The 26186-nt window shown below is 40.4% G+C and overlaps 1 protein-coding gene across 1 annotated transcript in view; it reads left to right on the forward strand.

The window, feature by feature from the left end:
• Window positions 1-25658, forward strand: part of CMYA5 (cardiomyopathy associated 5) — a 45419-nt gene extending 19761 nt beyond the window's left edge. The window contains exons 3-13 of the mRNA XM_058823618.1: window positions 1074-1169; window positions 1818-2051; window positions 3804-3826; window positions 5785-5906; window positions 9874-10023; window positions 10950-11096; window positions 14005-14149; window positions 22120-22253; window positions 23017-23116; window positions 24056-24232; window positions 25080-25658. Coding sequence (XP_058679601.1) covers window positions 1074-1169; window positions 1818-2051; window positions 3804-3826; window positions 5785-5906; window positions 9874-10023; window positions 10950-11096; window positions 14005-14149; window positions 22120-22253; window positions 23017-23116; window positions 24056-24232; window positions 25080-25332 — 1581 coding nt within the window. The 3' untranslated portion in view covers window positions 25333-25658. The remainder of the gene's footprint in view (window positions 1-1073; window positions 1170-1817; window positions 2052-3803; window positions 3827-5784; window positions 5907-9873; window positions 10024-10949; window positions 11097-14004; window positions 14150-22119; window positions 22254-23016; window positions 23117-24055; window positions 24233-25079) is intronic.
• Window positions 25659-26186: the final 528 nt, after the last annotated feature.

Below are 26186 nucleotides of genomic sequence, written 5' to 3' on the forward strand. Positions count from 1 at the left end.
CTCAGGGCTCAGGTTACTTTGAGACTGCGTTTGTATGTCTCTTGTTACTTCTGTATAATTACTGAGAAAACATTAATATAGTAAAATGCTTGTTGTATGATTTTTAATTTTTTAATTTTTCTAAATTATTATTGCATGAAAACTGTGAGAACAGAGCTTCACAGTGAATTAAATGAGCTAGGGATGGCATTTGTCAGATTTTACAGTTCATCCCGACAAACAGAAATTTGTTTCCAAATCTTGATGATTTCCCTAAATATTTTTAAAGGGCACTTTCAATTGTATTCTCCAATGGCACATTTGTAATTAATGTAAAGTCTTGTGCTTTTCATCTAGCCGTAAAATTTTGCCGCAATAAGATAACCTTCCTTTTAAATTTATGCCATCAAATTAAAACTAAGCATTTCTATAAATTATGAATTGTGCCAGAGCGATTGAGCAACTTATTTTCATAAAAGGTCAAGAAGCACTAAGAAAAAGTTCTGAGTTGTCTTTGATCTGTGTGCCTTGGACTGCTTTTGTTTCCACATAACTCAACCAGTGATTTTGATGACTTCTTTTATATATATATATATATATATATATATATACACACACACACACATACATAAACATGTATCTATTTATCTATACATTAATCTATATAGAGACAGATATCTATCTTTTGAATTCTAATTTTAAAAGCCATGACACAGGTTTTAAGGTACCCTCACAACTACCTTTGTTATCTTTCTTTTTATGGGCTTGTTCCTGTGATCTCTCAAGGACACTCATGAGGCTATGAGTACCCTCACTCTCTGGCAAAGCTGCTTTGGAATTTTTAACGTTCAACAGCTTGTATGGACAGAGCGCCTTATCAAACTGAGCTCACTTGTTTTGGTTTGGAAACAATTCTGTGACTGTTCCAGTTGCTATTTCTGTGCTTGTCTTTGCAGCCAGGGTGATACTTGAACTTACTTAAAAATTGTCCAATGGTGGCTCATGGCAAAAGAAAAATATTCACCTAAAATAAATTCTGTGTAAAAAGCTTATAAAATAACCTGCCTAAGTTACTGAAACATTTTAAATTTCAGGATCAGTTAAGTAAATTGCTAACAGCACTGGAAGAAAAGTCAATGAAGATTGAAGAGTTTGTGAGTGATATTGAATTGAGATTTAATTCAGTTGAGGTAAGTCCAGTGTTTTATCACACTATTTTTCTTTTCCTCTGCCGGATTACTTCTAAAGTATGCTTGCCTATTTGTGCAGCATTATTGCTTCCACTAAAATGGGCTGCTGCTCCAGTCCTCAAATTGACTTCTCTGGAAGTTTACTGGAAGGTGTTAACTTCGGAGGAAGAAAAAGATTGCTTTTTTTGCATATTACTGCAGAGGGGAATATGTAACTGACAAACACTGAAGGAAAAAGTTCCCTTAATTTTGTTTATGCCTATAAAAAGCTCACATGGTGTTTTATTTAGAATCCCATGCAAAGCATTTAAATTAGTTGGACAGTATCTTAAATTCTGATTGCCCAAGTTCTTAAGGCTTGAGAACTGTATTAACTCCAGTTGTAACTATGCATTTTTAGCTATTTTTTTGGTCAGACTTCCTATCTCAGTGATGAAATATTAAAGTTTAATTTTAAAGAGTTAAAAAAATAAAAAGCTGTTGTTGTTATTGATTTATTTCTCTAGACATATTTCTCACAGAGGAGTTTGCCTGCAGAAATAAAATTGTCTTATTGTCAATGTGCCAGAATCAATATGGTGGATGGCTCGTCTGTGGGTAATTTAGAATTTCTGTGTATTCATTAAATGTTGTCATTTTATTCTGCAGGAAAACTGTAAAAAAAATGCATATTTATTGGAAAAGCAGAATGAAGACATGCTTAAGAAAGTGGTAGCGCAATATGATGAGAAATCAGAGAACTTCGAGGAAGTGAAGAAGATGAAAATGGAGTACCTGTATGAGCAGATGGTAAATTTCCAGCAAACTGTTGATTCAGCAAAGGAAACTTTGGAGACAACAGTAAAAGAAACAGATCAAGTGGATGGATTTGTTTTCCTAAATGTAAGTGGAATTGGCTTTCATGCTGTAGCTTTTATTATATTAGTTAGGAAAAGACTTATGTATCTAGGGTCTCAATGAATTTTATTTTTTTAAGATGGCTAAATCCTGCTAGCTCAGCTATTCCACTCTGAAACTGCTGGATCATTTGGTTTTGATGTGGGAATTCTCAGAGAGAACTGTAGAGAGGATGCACAGGACAAAAATATGACATGCTAGTAAAATGGTTTTGTTCTTTTTTAAAGTTAAAAAGACAGTTTGATAATATATCTAGAATTAATAACTGAAAAGTAAGAGATGTTAGAGTGTTTAGGTATTTTACCACATGAAAAATTAAATACATATTATGTATAATAATAAACAACAAGAAAGTGATCTTTGAAACAAGAAAATGTAATAGAAAAGTAAAATTGTTTCTGGGCTGTAGGGTTTTTTGTCATGTATTGTTGTTGGTTTTGGGGTGTTTTTAATAAGCAGATGGACAGTATTTATGCACTCAATTTACTGAGGCTATGATAAATAATTACTGTTGAAAAACAGTGAGGGGCCGTGTTGGTTGCTGACTGGGGTGAAACCATGACAATGAGATAGACTGAGGGCTGTGCATGTGATGTGTGTGGCTCTAATGCTCCTTCCTGGATGTAAAAAACAACTCCAGTGAATCTGCAGGACTGGACCTACTAACTCATACAGTCATTAGTCTTAAACTTTGCTCAGAGGATGTTGCTGGTCCTGGGTCCTTCAATACTGTTCTTCTGCTGCAAGACTTGTCCTTAAGTGAGTGACAGCACTTCTTCTCTCCACAAGTGTACTACCAGTCTCAAAGAGGCTGGAGTTTCTGGGATAATAATCTTCCCCCATTATGGAATTAGCATGTGGCCTGGAAGTTGCAGATAAACTATCTTGGAATGCCAGAAATAGAAAGGTCAAATTACTGTCTAAAGACTGATCACTCACACAAAATAAGCCAGCTTTCGAAATACAAGTGTCCAGCCCACATGGGCCCCAGCAGCCACATTATGAAATTATGCCAATATTTGGCTTTCTTCTCTTCTCTGTGCCACACAATGTTGTAGTATCCTGTAACCAAGTGAATGTTGTGGTAGATTTGCTATTTTGGGATTAGATTATTTTCCTGATTTTGTGAGGATCAGTGTTTTGGCAAATATAATTTTGTAATCTGTAATTCTTTTCTGGGAGTGTGAAAATTACTGGATTTCCCTGCTCCCTTCTGTTAGTGATAAAGGATAGAAACTTTTTTGTTCACAGGCCAGGAAACACTATCTGAAGATTCCTGAGGCATGGGACAACTTTCATTACATAAGTAAAAGTACCACATGGCTTCTAGTAATAAGAAGTTATGAAGTACATTTTAGACAGAATTTGGATTTAACTGTTCTTAATGTGCATTCTTAAGTCATTCTTAAGTGATTTCTTTCTCTAGAAGTCCTGGTTTTAGAAAGTACTTGATTATGCTCCATCTTTAAATCTAGATCTTGAATACTGACCCCTCAAGCACTTAAAATGAGATTTATACTCTAATACCCTTCTGAGCCAGAGCTTTGAAATGAAATATTTCTAAGGAAGTAAATTTTCTTCTGTTGTGAATGAGCAGCATTCCACACAACCTCAAGTCAACAAAGCTGGGTGGTTTTTGTCTGTGGAGAGTAGAAAGACTGTTAGATGACCACGACTGGCTTTTCAACACTTCGAGGGTTTTGGAAACTGTTAACACATTTCTTTTCCCTTCTCTAGTCATCTAAAGAATTGAATAAAAGGTACATGAAGTATGGGTTAAGTGCGCTGTAGTGAGTACTAGGCCTAGCATGCTGGATGCTTCATTTAGTATTTGTGAGCTTTTGAAAACACACCGCTAGCAATCAGAGCTACCTTTATAAACCTTGCAAATAATGAAATTTAGAAAAGCAGCTTTATACTTGTTGCTGTAACTGACTGGTTTTGAAGTGTTTTGCACACATTCTGTAATACATTAATTAAACAAATAGCATGTAAAAACATCAGCTCAATTTTAAATCTCTACACAGACATTTTTAAACAGATGCTCCTTGTAGTTTTTGCTATACATACATATACAACAACCATTGTGACCATGCTTCCATCTTTTAGACATACCACTGATGGTATGTCTTATCAGTCAGATGGTATTACATCTCTTTTTTCACTGGTCTGGTTCTGTAACACATAGTCTCTGAAAGGTTATAACACAAAGCAACACAGGTAATTTGACTATGTTTCTGAACACAGCTCCAGAAAAATGAGACAAAGTAGATTTCAAAACCTGGCTAGGAGACTATGAGCTGATGTTTTCCTATGGCTTTCCACAATCATTGCCTGATTCACAGTGTGTCACAGGGCTGGTTCCTCGTTGTACCTGCATCTGCCTGTACACACCAGTAAATGTATACAATCACAAACAGTTCTCTGCCATGTGGGATTTTCTCAAGGGAGTTGTTTTGGTGAGTCCCATGCCTTATGAGAGACATGTTCAACCATAAGCCCATATTCCCCAAAAAAATTCTCTATGGTAAAGGGAAATCTTTCAGAGCAGTTGGCTGCAGGCTTCTCCTGTGCAAACCCCCAAAACTGCACTGCCCAGCCCACCACCCCTGACTCTCCCCAGAGGGCCTGGGCACTGTGCAGTGTGTATCAAACATTCCCTTGTCAGTGCTGCCTCAGCCATCACAGGGATATGTGTGCTGACATCGTCTGGGGTATAGCACTAACACCGTGGTTTCAGTTTGCAGTCAAATTACAACCCCGGGAGAGCAATCTGAAAATAATGTGTCAAACACCCCTTCAAGGTTTCTATAAATTTCCAGAATTAGAACTATAAATCTGGACTCACCTGTTGCAAGTCAAACTGTCTGGACATGTATCTGCATTTAGTTTATTGCATAAGATTAGAGCAGGTAAAACGGGACAAAACAGTGTCCCAAGGCTTTCTGTCCACTTGATCTTTACTTTTTTACTTACACAATGAAGTTTATTTTGCTTGGTGCATGGGCTTGGTTATTACTTTAGTTTGATAATACCAGTCTACATAAAATAGGTTAAGAACAAGTCTATTTAACAATGCATGTTTTTCTTTAAAAAGTGTATTTTATATTTGTTGTACTTTGTTAAGATTATGTATAATTTACTACTTCCATGACTGAAATAAAATGAAGGGGAGAAATATAAAATTCAGATGCCTTGAAAAAAAACCTTCCATTTTCTTGAGTTTGCTTCTGTCCCAGGGTTAAAAATGTTTGGGTTTTTTTAATATAATGAACCCAGTAAATACAGGGCAATTAAGTAGAATCTATCTTCCCTCTCATGCTTTTAGCTTGCCACAAGCAGCTGCTTTACATTACATCTCTGGAGTCAGCTGCTGTAGTTAGCTCTAAGGTTTGTAACCTTTAAAGGCATTGCATTAGCAAGCCCAAACCCCTGTTTGAGAGTTCTTGAGAGTCTTGCTGAGAACTTCCACACCTTCACATTCTCATGGGTTAAGTATAAACAGACCCATGAGCACTCATTGTGCTCCTGATTCAAAACTGCAGGATGGTGTAAATGTTCAAAATGAGGGAGACATCTTCTGCTTGTATGCTGTCCGTAAGTTCCCAGGAAATATTCAAAGCAGTACATGTCACGTGGTCTTTGCTTCTGGCCTTTGAAAAACTATGCTATGCTGCAAAGGATTTACACGGACAGATATGTGTTTTCTTCCAATTAGGTTACTTTCTGCAATGGATACCACCCTCTCTTTAGAGAAGGTGCCCAGTGCTTTTTCCCTGTTTGAGCACTATGCAGACAGTCCAGGACAAAGCAATCAACACTCCTTACAACACACGGCTGGTAAGAAACTCCAGATATTGTCTTCACAAAAGCTAACATTTTGGCAATACTTTGGAAATTTCAGGAAGCTAATAATAGAATCTATATGAGAAGTGTAGATTTGCAAACCATGTAATTAGCAATCACAGTTGAATGTAAAATGAGGTTTAATTGTGCACAAGTGTTTGGCTTATAGTAGGTACAGTAAAATGAGCAAGAAGGAGAAGTGCTAAATTGGGGGATTCTTGCATCATTTTAGACATCTGTACCTCAGACAAGCTGAAAGTCTTGATCTCTAAATCTCCCAGGGCTAAAGAAGTTGCTTTTCCTTGCATACAGAGATAGAAGAAGCAATCAAAGGGTCTCCTGAGCTGTCTTCATCTGAGGGTGGCAGTCCCAGAATGCTTGGTGTGGGAATGAGAGCAGGGGGCTGATTGATGGCTGAGGTCCCTGGACTTGTCACAAGTGAATGGAGGCACCTGAAAATCCCAAGGGATGTGAAAGGGAAAGTGGTTAACTATAGCTAGAAACAGCCTCTGCCTGGGAGAATAGCAGTAAAAATTGCACATGAGAAAGGGGTTTACTTATCTCTGTCTGATATTTCATGTCCTTTAAAAGGCCTGCCTGGGTCTTCTGCTCTGCCTGTATACAGAAGTGTATTATCTTGATCTGGATAGCTGTCAACAAAGATCTTATCAGCACCATTTTGCAGATTCATTTTCTTCATAATGGAACCCCACTCCAGGGTTTCTTTTTCAAGAGAACAATGGTTTAGGGATCTCACATCTCACCATCATGCTTTGTGCCCTCCCATTCGTCAGCACATGCGCCATTGCCATCATAGTCATTCCCTGGGTTTTGAAGGGAAGCCCCTTTGTCATGTGTTTGGTCCCTGAGCACTGAAACTAGAGCATTAGATTCCCTAAGCTGATTTGTTCATGGCTGGATTTTCAAGACTAATGGGACGCTGGAGAAGTGCCCACCTTGTGGTGCTGACTCTCTGATGTCTAATAAGGGCTGAGCGCACTTTGTAGCAGTGTCAGTATGGGGAGATTGTCTCTCTCCTCCACACCACTGCTTTTATTAGACTTGGAGGAACTCAAATATATCTGAGATGTTAATGTCCTTGTCAGATGTGTATGAATTTGCCTGTGGCATTTGAAGCTTCTCCAGTGAAGCTGGACAGGCATTTGTGTATGCAGCATTATCTCAGTGTCATTTTTTTAGGAAGTCAGATAAAAAGACCATTTTTGTAACTCACTCTGCCAGTTAACTTGCTGGTGTAAATGTGCTGTGTTTCTTGGCTTAGTTCCTAAACTTCCTCTTGCAGTCCCATGGGTGCAGTCGTTCATTCCTCCTAGGCTGTTGCCTACTGGCAAGGTCATACAGGAGAATGGAGCCACGTACTTCTTTTTCCCACAAGCCTCTCCAGCATTTATTTTCCTAAACTGCTGAAGTCTGCTTTCTGGGTTAGTTTGCATTAGCTACTGGGTTTGCTGGCTCCAGACCAGTTTGCTTTGACAAACTGCAAATGAATAATTGTCCATTAGTAAGAGATCTTTAAAGCGCCTCATCCTTTGTGCCTACTTACTATCTAAAATACCAAATTTTCTGTCTTCACTTTTACTGCAAAGTATTTCAACTGCTATCATGATTTTTACTTTGGTAAGCAGCAGACAAAAAAATTGGTGTGTTTCTTTTCATTTGTTTGATAGTTTGTTTTTTCAAGGTTACAACCTTCCTGAAGAAAAACAGTTACGTGAATACATGAAACTTGATTTGGAGTTAAATGGAATTGAATGGCCATGAATTTATCACATACTGGGGACCATTTTCAGACACTTGGAATTTTATTTGACTGAAGCCACATGATGAAATGAATGTGAATGTGCCAGGTTTCTGCAATCTATGTATTTTCCTTCCTAAAGAATTGTGTTTTACTGAACAATTTCATAGAACATTATTTTCAACACTTCTGAAATATTTTCCTTCAAAATGCCCTCCATTTCCAAATTTTACATATCCCCTAATGAAAAGCCCTTTTCCCTCAAGTTCTTCCTCCTTTCATGTAATCCATTTCCATTCATAAATGCATTAGCATAAAATACCCTTGCAGCATGCAGATGAGCATAATGGAACCCAGGTTCTGCCTGGGAATAGAAAAGTGGGAATAATTAAAAAATTAAAAATTATTATTTCCAAAGCTCACTGCAAGTCCTGACCTTTTATACTGGAAGGCAAGGACCTTTGCTGATTGTAAAAAAGTTTCAAATCAAGTCACAGAGGAATGTATCTGCTCTCCTTCTTCAAGTACACAATGCCAAGGAAATAAGGAAATATTGTTTCTCATTACACCAGAAAACACATGGATTACTGTGGAGATTACACAGCATGACAGAAAACTTCCTTACACCACAGGACTTCAATGAAAACTGAACTGATGAGAACATATGCCACTTTTGTTGAAAAATATCAGTTAGTCAAACTCATATTGCAAATACTTCATTTTTTTATTAAAATTCACTTAAAAGGGACCACTTAAAAGAGGATAATGCATAAATGTTCTGTTTCTGAAGAGAATAGTTCAGCTTCCTGTTTTGAAATTGCTTCCTATTAAATTGTTTCATATTATGCAAAAGGAAATTAGAAATCAAATGTTTCTCAGTATTGCTGAACTGAATTTTGATCTATTTTTTTTTTCAGAAGTTTCATTCAGTAAACTAGCTTCTGTTCAGATTTGGCATAATAATAGATCTTGCAACTCTGGGGTTTCTGTGATCAAAAACAGTGGTTTCTAGGCAACTTCATGGGGAAAAAAATGGTTTCCCCATCATGTCCACTGAAAGGAAGTATTTTCCTAAAGATGATACATTTCCTAATTGCCAACTCTAGATGCAGTCAAAAGACAAAATTAGGATTGTTTTTAGCAATAAGAAGGATAATTTTTTTTTGCAATGGGTAGCAGATGTAATGCTACTGTACTGGTGGCTCTCTGTATAAATCATAAGGAAACAGCCCAGCATCTGCATTTGCCTTTTTCATGCCACAGGGGATTATCATCATTACTGTGGAGATAACTGAAAAGAAAACTGAAGCTTTCTGCTGAGATTCTAAGAGAATTCATGAAATATGGAAATTTACTGGGTGAAGAAATAGAACCATGTATTTTCGTTCCCTGCAATCATTTTAACAATTATCATCTTTTGGGGTTTTTGTTTCTTTCTTTGCCCTCCCTCTCTTCTATGACATAATCACAGAGGCAAACAATATCTCATCTGGGGCTGGATCTGTGTCAATCAGGAGACAAAAGTTGGTGTGAAAGCTGGGGAACCTTGGAAATCTTTGAAGCACTTGTGAGGAATGATTCTGGTAGCCCCATGGGGTTCAGGTGCCTTGGCAGAGTTCAGCTTCAACTGCAAACCAAGGATTCTCAGTCCTCTTGGTCTGTGGGGAAATGACCATGGCAGGAAGGAGTGCCAAGCTGTGCGTGTGCAGTAGGAGTCCACGCCAGGGCAGAGTGTAGTTAGAGCGTTCTCTGAGAGTGCAGTCAGAGCCTCCTCTGCCTGAAGCACATCCCTGCTGCTGTCACTGGCACTGACACACTGCATGAATCCCCTCCTGCTGTGGCAGGTCCTTTCCGCTGCCCACGTTTCTCGGATCAGTACACCAATATCTCTGTGGAGGAGGGTACAAGCACATGCTTTGTGCTGGTTTTGGCTGGTCCCAGTACTAGGACTGCATCTTATTTTGTCCAGACTTGTGAGGCAAATGGGGGGCTTCCAATGCTGAGCAGATACTTTTTTCTGTTCCTAGTTTATGAGAATCTGTTGCTCTAAGACTGCACCAGTATTCTGTATTTCCTGCTGCACTTGCTCTCTGGAAATATGCAACCTGAGTGAAAATAAGCAATTGGGTTGACTCATGAATTTGTAGGTAATTCGGCTGACAACACAGGAGCATGTATAAGAATGGGAAACTTTCCTCTCAGTCCCACAGACACCGACTGTCATACCTCAGGAGCCAAACTCAGCCACCAGCACCTCCATTGCTGTCTACTGGGCTGTGAATGATGGGGACACCATCGACTGCTTCCAGGTCTACTGTACGGAGGAGCTGCAAGCCAGCAAAGATGCAGGGGGTGCGTAAGATCTGCCCTTTCAGCCCTGGCTCAGGGTAAGCAGGTGGGAGGTTGTGCTGCAGGGGAGTGCCCAGGACATGGGAAGAGCAATGGCTGTGAAGACATAATGCATAAAACTAAAGACAGACAATGGTGGGGGAGATCATGAGGAAGATGCTGCTTCTTCTCCTCCCCTTTGTCGCCACAAATGCAAAATAATATCACGCTCTGTAAAATCAAGGGCGGTTGTTTTCACCGCTTGAAGTGCCTTCTCATGAAGAGGCCTGACCATCAGAGAGGATATGTCCATGCTGCCTCGCTGTTACTCATGGGGACTGCAGACAGAGCTCCCAAGGGGAGAGCTCCCATTATGCTTTTGGGACCCTGCATGTACTTCAGAAATATGTTCTCACTGAAAAAGCATTAGGAAGTATTTCCACATGTAGACAGAGATTTTTGTTTTCAAAATATTTCAAACATTAAAAATTTAAATTTAATAAAGGGGATTGAAATGCTTATTTGTTAAAAAGCTCAAAGTAGACCAGGCTCTGCACAAATCCATTTATGCATATACATCTAGGTTAAAGGATGTGAAGGGGTTTTTGTAATATGTAATTTATACCTAAGTGCTATATAGTTTATTATGAGGAATTTTTGCTGTATAGTGGTGACATCAGAGTGGGTAACTGCTGCTTGCATGTCCCAAACTTGCAGTCCAGTAGGACTGAGGGCAATAATCTCCACTTGCCATGAATGGCATTTGTATTCTCAACTCAAGCGCATGTCTAAAGCTTTCTGTCAGTCAGAGTGAAATATGGAGATCTTAGCTAGTAATAATTTCTGCATCTTTTTCAATTGACTGTTTTTAATGTGTTATTTAAGAGGTTTAGTTGTAAACCCTACCAGTGCGATGGTGTGAGGTCCTGTGCATGTGTGTGTTCTCCTAGCTTTAGTGGAAGAGTACAGAGTGACAGTGAAAGAGAGCCACTGCATTCTGGAGGACCTGGAGCCAGATCGCTGCTACAGTGTGTGGGTCATGGCTGTGAATGGCACAGGCTGCAGTCTACCCAGTGAAAAAGCCGTTTTTAAAACAGGTATGTACATTTTTAGTAATTTGATTATTATTACAAGTTTCAGGTCCTTAGACTAATTCAGTCCACAGTGTTACTGATGCAGAAGAAACGGCTCCATTTTGCCCATCTGGCAGATAGCAGGCAGTTCATGGTCATTCCCTTGTTTGCTCAGAGATAGTGACATAATTGTTCCTGAGAGGAAACTTGAAGGCATTCAATTTGAAGATGTTTCCAGTGTTGGGCCACATGGCTGCAGCATCAGAGTGGCACATTATGTATTTATCTTCTGAGTCTGCTGCACCGCTCCATGGAAGCTCTGGGAAAGCCCCCTGGCTGCTCCCTGCTGCTGCTCCCTCTTCTGCCCACAGTGGAGGAGATGGCTGCATGTTTTACCTCTATCCCTGAATACATGTATGTTGCATTGATTTAAGGTATTAATTTTTCAAGGGAAGGACTGCTTTACTGATGTTGCATGCTGTGTCTTGCTCAGTGGGACACAAATCTCAGGTGTGGCTGAGAGGCTCTGCTGTTGTTTAAGTACTATAAATTGAGATGAGTAACTAGTTGAGTATTGCTTATGAGCTTCATTTGACTGATTAAGTTTTCTGAGCATTAATTTCTTTAATAATTTGTATTGACAAAACGATTGCTTCTTGAATTGCAAGCAAGGAGAAGCATTCTTGTGTTTGAGGCCCTCCTGTCAGACAATTTTTTCAGTGCTGCAGGATAAAAACAATTACTCCATTCCTGAAGCCACAAATACAGGCAAGGATTTGTAACAATTTCATAGCAAAAAATTCTATGTTCCATTCAGTTCCACACTGAGTTTCTTGTCAAAATTACTTGGCAGCAGCCACAGCTTCAAGCCTTTTGCTTAACCTACTAGACTTCACATATGTTGATAATTCTCTCCGATACTTAATTTGTGATTTATATTTTAACAAAGGTTATTTTCCAGAGAACTCAAAGGGGAAATTCAAATTTTTGGCTTCAGCAATGCAACTGTGAAGATAGTGGAGACTTTCTGCCAAATGCACAAATAATTATGAGTTATTGCTACCTAATAAATCATCATTTTAAAAGGAGGTTTCACCTTTCTTAAACCATTATTTTTAAGAAATCTCTTTGTCTTTTGGTGTCAAGCTCACTACACTTTTTTTCCTAAAAATTGAATCCTTCTAAGAAAAGTTAATTTATATGAGTCTTTAATGGCTTTCCTCAGCTTGTTTCTTTAAGAAAACAAATAAACTGGGTAAAATGTGGGCTTATTGAACACCTTCCTTAAAACTCAGCTGAGCTCCCTCTGGAGTGCATGAGCCTCAAATGGACTTTTTTGGGACACTGCTGAGGACTGGCTGATGAAAAATTGCTGCATCTTTTCAACACCGAAGGCAGAAAGATAAGTACCCGTAATGGAAGCCAATTCTTCAGTGGGAGTCCAGCTGCTTTGATACAAAGACAAATTTCAATTCTTCAAGTAGCCCAATAAAGTCAGAAGGAAGAATGTAGAGGTTTTTTTAGTAATTCAGACTGAAAGTTCACACATACAAAAAAATAATTTGCTTATACATGCAGTTAATAGCAGAACAAAGCTGAGTCTCTTCCAGTTCTTGAGAATGCTCACAAAATTTCTCTGTTGGCACTGCACCCATGGAAGTGTCAGTGTAGCCTGGAGAGTTGTGGGGAATGCAGGTAAATGCTGCTGTAGGATCCCCCCAGAGCCCCCCAACTCTTGCTCCTCCACCTCCCAGACTCACAGCCTGCCCTTCCCTCCACTGAGGAGCATTGTTTCCAAACAGTGTTTTCTGTGAGGGGATGATGCTCAAGGCAAGAAGTATCTCTCTATCCCCCAGAGCTCTCCCCCACTACTGATCTTCTCTCTCCTTGCAGTCCTAAAGACATCGAAGTACATCTGCTGTTGCTCAAAACCTGCATGATTTTCACCCTGTTTGGTCTTTGCCTCTTACACAAACACTTGCATAAGTTCCAGAATATTACAATAAAATTAGATTTTGTATTCTAGCTGCAGTTAATTTGTTAAAAAAATCTCAGAAGCACAGTAACAGCTTTTTCTAGTATGCTCACTTCAGCTACTCTTTAGACAGATCTTTTCAAATTACAGTAAAAACAGTTTAATGTCTTGTGACATGCTGTTTACCCATACATACATGTTGGTATGTGTGTAAGCTGCTGACTGCAGGTATTCGAGGATTCAGCCATTAGGATTGTTTATGTGAGTTTCACAACAGGTGGTAAGATGTTTTCTGTTGCTATTTCCCAGAATGGGGAAAAACAAGAGAATACAAGTGATCCATTTTCAGCCTACAGTGTTGAATATGCAGTTTCACACAATAGCTTTTGATTACTTGCAGCTAGTGCATTGTTTTATATTCCGTTTTCTGTATTGCAGTTGGGCCTGTAGCTCTTAAACAGAATCTCTAAAAAGGAGAAATTACAGGACCGAATTTTAGCATTGCAAAAATAAAAAGACATAATTAAACAGAAAGTCAGCATCTCCCTGTCATTTCTGCAGCAGCACATTTGTTCTGATGCAGTTCATGCAGAGGCTGCTGAGGACAGGATTGAGGCAATGCAGAGAGCTGTAGGCAGTGCTGCCTCGGTGCTCTGCTCCTTGCAGACTGGCAGAAATGAGGAAACATTGCTTGAGGAAAGGCATAAAAATTTACCTTTCTAAAGTAAATGTGACAAATGCACAACTATTCACAATGACTTTCCCAGCATGTTTTTATTGTTTGTTTTCCCTGTAATGTAGCCCTCTGCCATTCAAATACAAACAAGCAAAAGATCACTGCGGGATGAGCAAAGATCTATCGCAAGGGTTTTCACGGAGGTGACTGTTGCTTCCCTTCCCAAGACGCCCCTCGGGCACCCTCCTCACAGCACAGCTAACGTGTCCTTGTGTCCCCAGCGCCCGCTGTGCCCACCATCAGAGCCGAGGATTGCACCGTGTGCTGGGACACAGCCACGGTCCGCTGGCGCGCCGCATCCGTGTCCGCCGAGTCTTTTATCCTGGAGTACTGCCGGCAGCACTGTCCGGAAGGAGAAGGCCTCAGGTCAGTGCCTCGGTCACACCGGCAGCCGCTGCGCCCGGCCTGCGGAGCGCCGCCCGTTACGCAAGAGATTATTCCGCCTGCAGCCACGCAAGTAGGAAATCTGCTTCTGTGTGCTGAGGAATTTAAGGGGCAGGCACTAATCCGTGAGATTAGGCTGAGACATAAAAGTACTTCCTTTTCATTCTGGTTAACCGGACAATCCCTTTCATTTGAGGCCAAAACCGCGGAGATGTTGTGCTGTCTGCAATGAAGCCGAAGTTCCAGGGCTGTGCTGGGCGGGGAAGCGCCGCTGCCGCAGCCCCGGGGCAAGGCAGAGCAGGGCAGCTCCACGGGAAGGCGAGTGATGGAGGAGCGTGGCCGAGTTTGCTCTTGCCTTTGTGGAGAGCAAGATGGAAGTCATCTCTGGGCATAGTAAGGGTGATATGGGTGTTTCAGTAATACTGGTGACCCATCTGTGCTGTCTAGACGTGCGTGCAGAGACCTCTAAACACACAGCTGAGCTCGGTGCTGCCTGGCTGTGCAGGCATGCCACAGGGCTCCAAAAGTAGCTTTGAAGTTCAGGGTAGTGGCTGTTTATGCCAGACCCTCTCTGGTTTCCCCTATGCTAAGCCTGTGCTGCATAGAGGAGCGGACAAGGGGGGATGTTGGCACCTCTGAGCCAGGTAACTGTGCACTGTGCTGAAATGCCCAGAAAATTGTTGCAGAATCATCAAATCTTAGAATAGCCTTGGTTGGAAGAGACCTTAAACATCATCTAGTTCCAACCCCTCAGCTGTAGGCAGGGAACTACATGGTTGTCTGCAGGTCCTTAGGGCTTGGGGGTCCTTGTTTGCCTTATAAAAACAGTGACAATATTCTAGCAAAATGCAGCTGCATAGGTCTGAGAAGTTTTGTGAAGTGGAGAGGGGTGACTTGCCATACAGAACCCCATGGAAGAGCCTCAGCCCAGCTGAGGTTGTCTTTTTCACTTCCTGAGAAGCTGGATTAGGGTCTTCAACTATGGGCTAGTTCACATGGACATCATGAAGATGGGGTAGAGAGGTATGAGCTCCTTGAAGAGGAGGGAAGGGTTTGCAGTCAAAATTAGTTAAGTGGACTGAAGTGTTCTTAGCTTTGTAGGAGAGAAGTACAACTGTGAAATTGTGAATGCCTTGCTCCTTACAAAAGTAGGCTGAAAACTGAAATTAAAAGTTTCTGTGTGGGTGGGAGACTTTTTATCATGCAGTACCAGTGTGCTGCATTACTGCAATCAAGGAGAAGTCTCGCCCAGTTCTTCTGCTTCTCGGAGGGTCTTGCTGTGTTTCGTACCTATTTCATGAGGCCATCAGGTCCCTGTCAACCTGCCAAAGTTGCTGCTGGTCAAAGATAATGGATCTGAAACATATGCTGGTTGTTTGCCCTCAAGTTTCTATGCTGTTATCTGAAACTGACTTTTTTCCTCTAAACCAGAAGCTGTGCTGATATCTGTAATCCATGAGCAAGGTGTTGGTAACATAAAGTGTTTTCTTGTGTGGTGATAAATGTGGCAAAAAAGCTTCCAGAACAGACCCCTTTGCTTTCTCAAGTGACCTTGTGTAAAATCTACCATGTTTATAATTATACTGAGTTACATTTGACTTTTTGGCCTCCTTGTCAGCAGAAGCTGGCCTTTAACTGTGACAAGTGTGAAAACTTTCCACAGGACATAAAAATGAATTTTCTCAGAATTGCTATAGCTTAAAATTCTCTATTTGTAGAAAGGCTTTGACCTCTTTTTGTGTGTCAAAACCAAATGTTTTACCACTTACTTTCCCTGAAAACAATTTCCCTTTTTTCCCCCTAAATCAACCCCTTGAGAATAACCTGGAAATCTTCTGTAGTGTCACAAGTTGTTATAGTGATGGAGAAGTTTTTTTAAAGATTTCTATTTAAGATTTTAGATAAAATTGAGGGGGGTAAAGCCTACTGCTAGATGGAGAATTGCCTGTATCACTCATATCCAGGGCCCCCAAAGGAGCAATTTAGAATTAGAAATCAACTTGAATTAAAATCAACTTGACTAGAAGCCAAGTACCTATATAAGGTAGAATAAAACTCTGACTCTATGCACACCCAGAATTTTGGATTCAAATCTTGTAGATGTTTGTTTAGTTTTGTTGTTTTTTTTTTTTTTTTTCCCTTGAAAGCTTGGGGTTTGTCCTTTGCAGGTTTCCTGAGCAACGTGCATCTTGGGGATCAGCTGAATGTGGAGCCCTCTCATAGACAGCCTGTGCCTTTTGTGCTTGCAGCAGCCCTGGAACTAAGCAATTTCCCAGTCCCTGGGTGCGAGTTCAAACACATTTCTCAGCAACCCTAGAAGGTTCATTCAGTTGCTGCTGCGAGCACAGTGTGAAAGCAGAGGTCAGGGAAGAGCATTCAAGAAAAGTTCAGGAGAAGGCAGCATGGTCCCATCCCCATAAGGCTACTTCCACAGATATCATTCTGGAAGCTCACCCAAGGGAAAGGACACTGCCAAGGGATCAAACAGGGAGAAACGCCCTCATTGAACAGCTAGAGACTGGTCTGAGTCAGTGACATGTAGACTTCAGCATGCCACAGAATCACAGTGTGGTTGAGGCTGGAAGGAACCTTTGGAGATCACCTAGAGTAACACCCCTGATCAAACAGAGCCCCCTAGAGCCAGTTGCCCAGGATGCTTTTGAATAACTCCAAAAACATCCTTGGAGCCATCCCAGCTCCCGAGGGAGAGAATATGAAGCATATTTGGAAATGGAACCTCACTAAAGTTTCCTTTCAAATACTGTCAAAAAACAAAACAAAACAACCAAACAAAAAAAAACCCACAAAACCCCAGTAATGGGATTTGTAGAAGTCCCACACAGTTTGCATCCGTATGCAAACTTTGAGATAAGAAATGCTGACTTAGAAATGCCGTGGAATAGGACAGATATTGCTGAGAGAAATGGAGCTAGAAAAAAGTTTCAAAAGATGGCCTTGCAAATAAGACTAGATACTTTGGAGAAATAGAACAATGAATGATGCATTGGGGTAGGACCCACAAGGGGTAGTTTTAGATGATTGGCTTTAAGGCACACAGTATGGCGTGGCAAAAAGCTGATAGGCCAAGAAACGCTTATAGTGTGTTGGAATCAGGAAATAATCGGCTTCTGATTGTGATGGTGTGAATTATCTCTATTGTCTCACCCTTCTCATGAGACTGAAAATGGAATCAAAGTTTTTGAAATGCCTCTCAGTTGCCCCATATCTAAGTTAAGAAAAAGGTATTATCCAACACCCAACCAACCAAAACACACAAAAAACCATCCAACCAACCAAAAAAACCCCACACAAATTTACATTTTCCCTTCTCCTTTCTGTCTTCTTGCCAGCTTGCCACCTGAGGGACATAATTTCATATAAAATCACCTTAAATCTTCAGCAAAAATGAGTCCCTGGCCTGCTGCAGTGGTTTTAAAGCTCTTTCACAGGTTGAATCTTTTTCCAGAATCTTTATGAGTGACTCTTGGAAATGTTTCTTTCAGTTTCAAGAGCTCTGCTATTTTCTTACTGTTCAGCAGCCTCTTTGTGTTGAGAAGTCAATGGAGTTGTGGGTGGAAGATGGAAAGCTGTGAGAAATGTAGTCCAGGGATTAGGTATGTAGGCTGTTCAGATGGAAAGCCTGTGTCACATCATGAGAAATCTGTAAGACTCAGAGAGGCAGAAATAAGTGCAGTATGCAGTGAGCTTGTGAAAGTGGAAGTTACTGTATGTCATCTTTTCTGACAGAGCAAGACCAGCACTTCTGGGGAATGAAATTTTTGGGTTCCTGATGAAGCAAGTCTAATGCTGGAACAAAAGGAGCAAGTCTCCCTCCTCTTTCATTGCCCACATGGTAGTCATGGTAGCTCAGGAAACAGGGTGTTGGAAACGCAGAACCTTCCTTCCCTCTTAACTCTGCCAATTGCAGATAGCAGCAAGCAGGAGGTGTTTTCGTGACCTAATCCCAAAACAGCCTGAGCTAGGACAGAGGAGAGGAGAGGAAAGGAAAGGAGGCATGTGGCACAGCTGGGAGCAAACTCAGAGCTATTTGCTCTTTATTTTTAGCTTCAAGAGCTTTTTTCCACTAATGGTGCACCCTTTCTGTACGCTTCCACATGTATCTTGAGAAGCTTGCATACTTTCACCCTAACTCCATGTCAGTGATAGCAGCACAGCTCTGGAGGTACTGTTTCAGTGGGATCTTGGGGGTGGAAATGACAATTATAGCACAGAGGGTGTTGTGATTCACTGCAAGGCATATCATTTGCTGGGTTCAGGCAATATTAAAAGAACATCCCCTAGATGTTGTTTCCTTTAAATAAATGAGGATGCTGATGAGAAAAATGAGCTTGAAAACGCAAGATCCGATGTCCCTAAAACCAGAGTAATCACAGATTTAGCATAAAACTGCTACTATAATATTCCTTGGCAACTTAAATGTGAAGGAACATGCGAGTCCTTTTTGTTCTGCTTTAAATAGCACATACCTGATATTTGAAGAGTGGATTTTCAGTCTTACAGATTCATCTTACAATGAAAGGATTGAGAGGAGATACTTAAAATAGTTAACTTTGAATGCTTCTTGACTTTTTGTGCACTAATTTTTGTATCAACAATACCAAGAAATTGAGAGGACAGTGCAAGTAAGATAACGTTTAATCTAAAGACCAGGATGCTTCACACTTTGATAGCAACTTTATTACATCTCAAATCATCTCTGAAGTGGGCAGGTGTATATAAAGTAGAAACTATCTGACATTAGAAATATTGTAGGTGGATTTCTTTTTCTTTCAAAATTACAGTTCACTACTTAAGGTGAGCTTGAGGAAGATCCATCTGCAGTGCTTGTTACAAGAAATCAGAAATGAAACAGCCTTCCACCAACACAGTCAGGATGCATTTTCCCTCGCCTTCTCCTACACATAACCTGTATGCTGTAAGCTAAGTACTAATCATACCTTCTTCTCATACTTGCTTTTGTGGAGACAGTCTAAAGCGTGATAAACTACTGTGATTGCTGGGACCCCTCAGTATTCACTCTCCCCTTTTACCCTACCCTCTGGACAGGGGAGGCAACAGATTGCAAGACCTATTTCTTCTTTGCATGCAGCTTCTTTTGCTCTTGGATCTGGCTCAGAATGTAGAAAATGAAATTCCTTCTTGTCAGCATATTCTGCTTCATTAGTTGGCAGCAGCAGGACTGTTTTTAAGCTTTAATCATAGCTAAAATTGATGGGCTCTTATTCTTAGGCAGCTTAAAGCTGGCTGAAATAGATTACCAAGCAGATAATACTTTCAAAAATCTGATCACCGTTTTACAGCCCAGAGCAGATTGAAGTCAAGATTTTTCTGTCTCACTGTTATGACTGAAAAGCAGCATGCCATTGACCTCTGATTTAAATATGCATCCAAATTCTGATTTGGAGAATTTCGCATTTGTAAGAGACCAAAGTCTGAACTTCGATCGCTGACTCTATTCTGCAAATGACTGGACCCAAGATGTTTTCTAAATACCTATGAGACATCTCTGGGATCTACACTTCAGATTATAAATACCCCATGTCTACTTATTATACCACAATGTAACTATCTAATTGAATTTAGAAGTGATTTTGTATTTTATTATTTAATCATCTGATGAGTAGTACATAGTGAAAAAGATCTCCTAATTTCTATGGAAGGATACTGACTTACATAACATTTTCCAGATGACAGAAGAAGGAGCCGTGTACAGGGCATCACTGTGCTTAAGGCATGCTGATCTACATAGTGCCACAGACAGCTTTCAAGGAATAGCTTAGCATGTCCTCTTTTCATGTCACTTGTAACTCTTTGCTTAAAACTCCTCTCTGGTGGTCTGTGCTTCAGATTCGCATCAAAAATGTCAGTGTGCTGCTTTTAAGGAACAGATTGGGTAAGTCTTGCCTAGGAAGCTTGGGCAAATTTCTTAAAAGCTTAGGTGCCTACTTCTTTTCTCCTGCCTCTGCTTCTATCGTGTTTTTTCCTTTCTCTCCTTTCATATTTGCCTCCTTTCTCAGTTCCCATCTCGTAGCTTTCTTCGAATCATCTTTTTTTTTTCTCTTGTCTCCTATTCTCAAGTCTAAAGAGCTTGTGTTCTCATTCATCTATTCATCAGGTTGCACCTCTTCCCTAAACCTTTCAGCCTGCTGTGCTGTCAGTGCCTTGCTGAAGTGGTCTTGTGGTCAGGGCCTTGGTGAGTCAGGAGGGTGAAGCAAACCATGCAATTTCTGCCATTTCTCTTTACTTCATCAGTTCCAGCATTAATGTGACACATTCCCTGAAAGTAGCATAGTCTTGTGCTGATCATGCCAGAGCCCCAGACTCTTTGAAATTCTTTTAAATTGAAGGTACACATCACAGAAGCACCCAGTGCATTTTCTTGATGCTTTTAATTGCCCTTAATGACAACTGTCAGTGCAAAATACCTGTCACAGAATGACACACCAGTCTTTTCTGAAGATGCCATCCTCCTAGAAAGAGATCTGTGTGGTGTAAGCAGGAATCTGGTGTATTAAGAGCGGTGAGATTTTACCTTGATGTGATAAATGCAGCAGAAGCAGGCGTGTGAAAAATCCCAATGGATGAGTACTGATTATTCATCAGCTTGTACTGCTCTCTGGTGGGATATGTGTGTAAAAACAGTAACCCCTAATTGAATAGAACGATCTGATCTGACTGCTGACTTGCTTGCCTTACCTCCTCTGGGTTCACAGCAATTTGTGCTGCAAAAAGTAATTTATTTAGTCTAGCTTTTCTCAGGGGCATTGCTTGCCATTGTGGAGAGAGACCATCATGGACTCTACTCTCAAACCTGAGGTAGAAGGGAAAGTGTCTTGCTCACTCTCCAAAGGCAGGTCTCCCATTCTGGAATTTAAATACTTGTCTTGTAGATTCCTAAAAGCATTTCTTGAAGGAAATTACCTACTTAATACAGATAAACAATCTTTACCTACAGGCATACAATGCAGAGCATGTATTTTGTCTGGCTTTGCTGTTATCATAAGAGGCAAAAAATGAGGAAAATCAAGGTCCAGTGTAAGAGAATTTGTTAAGCCAATCTTTCTTACTGCTGTCAATGTTGAAAATAAAATGGCATCTTTCTAGCCATCCAAAATACTTTCACGGATACTTTAAAGCACCTGTGAAGCAGATTGAGTGGGTGCTGACTCCTGCTTTCTAGCAGTGTATGAAGACACCAGGGGTAGAGGATGTGAGGGCTAGAGAGTTTTTAAGGCACTGCACTGGACAGCATAGTCAAAGCAGGGAACTGTGTGAAGGCAGCTCCTCTTCTCTGCCTCCTGCAAAACTGCCCTGTTAGAGTGCATGGTACCACAGCAAAGACAGAGCTCAGGCTTGGCTGTTAAAAGATTTGTCAGTGAGGAGTTCCTCATAAGAAGTTAATCACCATTCTATGATGATTTTATGATGAAGAGCATGATTTGTGTGCTGCATCAGATAATGGTATCAATTCTTTTGGACTTGTAGCATGTGCCCAGATAGTAAAACACAAGTGTATTCAGTGTCATGTAACTAATTAATTAAAAGTGGATTTTTTCCTTCAGAAACTTGCTTATTTTGTAAAGAAAAAACAGACTTTTCACAGGAGGCAGATGGGGATTTGACTCTGTGCTGCTTAAATTTTATGTGATGAATTATGCCAAAAACCAACATAAAGTGATCATTACACCAAATGACTGCACTGGGTCATAAGTAAGACAAAGTGAAGACAATCCCTCAAGTGAAATGCTGAAGCTCCTACATAACCCAGTTGTTTGTGAAAACAGTGTTTGTCTTTCTCATTTGGAGTTTCTGTATGGTTTTTGTTATTTCAGTTATAAACAATACAGTTAGGGAACTTAACTGTTGGCATAAAACAGTCTTCCCTAGTTTGGATATTTGCATACATTTTAATGTGTCTTCAACATTTGCAGGTCTTTCGCTGGTATAAAGAAACCTGAATTGAAAGTATCCCTGGAGCCCAATGTGAACTATTTCTTCTACCTGAGGGCTGTCAACCCATTTGGGACAAGTGAACAAAGTGAAGCAGCTCTCATCTCAACTAAAGGTAGATCATAATTTCCTGATGTCAAAACAATGGGGTGGAAAGGGCAAAGTAGCCAAACGTTTTTCTTTGGAAATTATACCTGAAGTTTCCAATATGGTTGTGACCAAGTTACTGAAATTTTTATCTTGTTAAATCAAATTTATATCCCTTTTTTTTTTTCTGCTTAAAATTAGCATAATCAGGACTTCACTTGAAGCTTGTATATTTATGTCCTGTGTAAAACTAGTGTGACCTCAAGCAAAAATGTTGAATTCTGTCAAAGAGATGAAGTGATTAAGTATTCTTCAGGGATCTCAGTTTGCTTGAATCTGACAGAGCACAATCAGATAAAAGTTGTCATGACTCTAAAGAAAACCTCTCACAATTAAAACTTAATGGAGTTTGAGTGATGAGGAAGCATGCAAAGCAGTTTTAAAACTATAAGATTTCTAGATAAATAGTGTTATGTATGGTTCTTCCAAATCAGCCTGAAAATTGAAATTTGGTGTTTTGAAAAAAGCAATTGATTGAAAATTATTCAAACTTCTTACATACTCTAAAAGACCTCTTTATCACCTATCTGCATTTCTGAATATTAGACTTCTGTCTCAGTTTGGAAGACTCCTTGTATTTGCATCCAATTTTCTGTCACTCCTACCTGCTAGCAGATACAACCCTGTCCAGCTGAGATGGCCATAATTGTTGCTTAACATTTTATGATTCCTCTCATGTTAATGTAGCCAACCTCTCAGATCTGGTGTTTCTTTGTCATGAATTGTACCAGGAACTCGATTTCGCCTGCTGAGTGACACAGCACATCCTGCATTGCAAATCTCTTCTAATGCAACAGTGATCCACCTTCCTGAAAAAACAAAACTCACTGGGTGAGTAGCAGTATGATAAGCAAAACCATCTTGTGGGGTTCAGGGTGGATCCCTCACTTTAATTTTTTTTGCCAATAGGCATCTTTAACACAACACTAATTTTGTAGAACTGAATCATTTTGGTCATGCAGCCTCTGGACTTCATGCAATTGAACCTCCCTTTCAAACACTGCAAAATCTCAGTACTAAGTCAGTGGTGGGATTGATGTAAAGGAAGAGCTGGGTGTCACACTAAGGAATGGCCAGGAGGTGAAAGGTAGCGGTACCTTTGACTGCTCGATTTGTTTCAGCCCATAGTCACCTCTTAATCCATCAGAGTCTCAAAGCAATTTTTTGCTGCACTGAGAACGTCAGCTTTGTGGGCTTTGTTTTTAACACATTGTGGATAGAAATAATCCATCTTCCATAGTTTGCTTCTCTGCTGAGGGTATTATTGGTAGTGTTTTCCAAAGTATTTGTGGCTTTGGAGAACTAGGAAGTACTCCTGGGATATGTTCACATGATTGTACCAGGCTAGCTCTATCCATTGAGAACATTGCAGGGGGTGGACATATTGGTATCAGTCCTAGGACAAGCACAGGTCCCCTTGTATAACTTGTACCACACTGATATGGCTTCTTAAAAGGTGATGAGGATTTACTGGTTTAAGCACTTTTTGTTGCTGTTGCCACTGAATGTACACAAGATGTTTGTGACTATGTCTGTATGAAACCCCAGACTTTCTAGTTTGAACAAGACTTCTAAATTTGAGGTCTTTTAGATAAGTCCATCTCAGTGCAAAGATTAAAAGACTCTCAGTGAAATCTTTCATAAAACTCTGCAGTTAGAACAACAGAGTGCAATTTTTTGTGATGCTTCATGATTTGACTGAAAGAAATATCACAATATGGTTTGTCTACCACCACACTCTCTTTACTGTATTGCCTCTTGCACAAACAGGTTTCCTTCAGTCCTGGGTGAACTGCTGCCTGCTCAAGGATGTCATTACTGGGAAATTGTTGTCTCTGCCTGCAGAAGCTACAGGATTGGGATTTGCTATGAGGCAATAACACAGAGCAGTGTTCTGGGGTTGAGTGATACCTCCTGGTGCATGAGGTGCTGTCCTACACAAACCAGGTAAAGAGGATTCAGTCTGGTGGCTCAGGAAGTTACCTGTCTTTCATGAAAATAAAGCTGACCAGACACAAGAATCATGAAAGCAGAAAGGATTCTTCAGCTTCCTTTATGTAAATTTGAATAATAAGAAAAGGCTATCTCCATAAAACCTTTAGACCTCCTCTTAGTTTAAAAAGTATAAAGCACCTTAAAAAATAAAATTAAACTCAAAATAGATTATTTTAGCACCCTTTATCCAGAGAGTGAATAAAACTTAAAGAAGTAGTTTGTTGCTGATCCTATCCTGATTTGCTTCACTAAACACCAGCAAAGGTATTTATTTCAATAAATGCAGCCTTTTTAGAACCAATTCCATTTGTAGGAGATGTCAAGACTTGATAGGAAATGTTTTTTCCAGCCTTGTCCTTCACAGTGATAGACTTCCCCTGCCACTGTGGCAGGACTGCAGGGTGCTGGGATAGTCTGTGGTAGCAGGCCAGTGCCAGGCTGCTTGGAGATTTGTAAGGCACCACCCTGCTACTTTGTAAAGGTGCTCTTGATCTAAACAAGTGTGCTTTTTTCAGTGTGAAATCATACAGATGTATGAACATTACTAGCTAAATGAAACATCCAAGAGTTTTTTTTTCTACAAGTCCAAAGATACCAAGTGAAAAGGCTTGTCAGGATGCCAGGCAGGGCTTGAAGTGATGCCACATTTGCTTTGACTACATACTGAGCAAAATGCTGCAGCCACGTGATAGGCTGCTGTATGCAGCCACCTGTTAGTAGATTGGAATTGAGCTGCAGGTTATTTCTGGTAAATTGCTATGGGGAGGCTCATTGTATTCTGGTTTCCATTTTCCCGCAGCTTTCTTTACAGATTTCTTCACACTGGTGTGATGAGTGATGTTCATGTGACGGAGCACCTGGCCAGGATTGGCATCCTGTTGGATTATAGTAGTGGAAGGCTGTTGTTCTTCAATGCAGAGAGAGGACTGGTGCTGTTTGCCATCAGGCACAAATTCACTGATGCTGCTCACCCAGCCTTTGCCCTGGAGAAGGCAGGAGTGCTTACCCTGTGCACAGGAATGGAGCTACCGGAGTTCGTGAAGCAGAGCTAATCTCCTGTTTCGCAATTTCCAGAAAACTGTTGAATACAGCATCAGGGGATAGAGAGAGGAAGAGGTATGCCAGGAAGGGACAGGTAGTTTTCACTGATGAATGCTACATGCACAGCTCTCCTTCACATCATCAGCAATTGTAGTTTCTGCTCAGATAGATAATCACCCAGAGCCTGGAAGAAGATCAACTCCTTCAGATGGAGCATGCACTTAGTAATACACAGAGCAGTACTTCTAAGGGGATAAAGAAGTTTTGTTAGATATGATAGTGCTAGCTGTCTTTTTAAAGTTAATTATGAACCCATGTATGAAATAAATGCATTTCTCACTGCAATACATGAAAGTTATTGTTTTATCATTTGCCAGGACAGCCAGAGCCTGAATCCAAGATGATGTGCATGGAAAATGTATAAAAATTTCAACAACTGAAACATGCTAAAGATTGATATATCCTGTGCCATTGTCTGCCAAATCTTTAATGCACAAATTAAGCAAAGTTGATCATGTAGAGATCCTCATGTTTGCAAAATGGGAGGGGAGTCCCAAGCTAGGTCTTTGTATCAGCCATGTCCACTCTGAGTATGCTACACCTACCTACTCTGCTTGGAGCAGACTAGCAGCTACCTGACTGTGTCAGTAAGTGCTGTGTTTGTGAGTAGCTTCTCACAAAACACAGGTATAAGGAAACTTGATAGTAGTGGTAAAATTCTTCCCTTGTGTTTTTCATCCTCAGTATGTCAGATCAGTGGTTTTGATAGTGAAAGGAAGATTGCTATGCTGGACCCTGTGCATTACCACTTTTCTCTCACTGCCTTTTACGTTTGCTCTTAGAAATTTGATGCTCCTAATTTCAG

The sequence above is a fragment of the Ammospiza caudacuta genome, chromosome Z (assembly GCF_027887145.1).
Source record: "Ammospiza caudacuta isolate bAmmCau1 chromosome Z, bAmmCau1.pri, whole genome shotgun sequence".
Taxonomy (NCBI): domain Eukaryota; kingdom Metazoa; phylum Chordata; class Aves; order Passeriformes; family Passerellidae; genus Ammospiza; species Ammospiza caudacuta.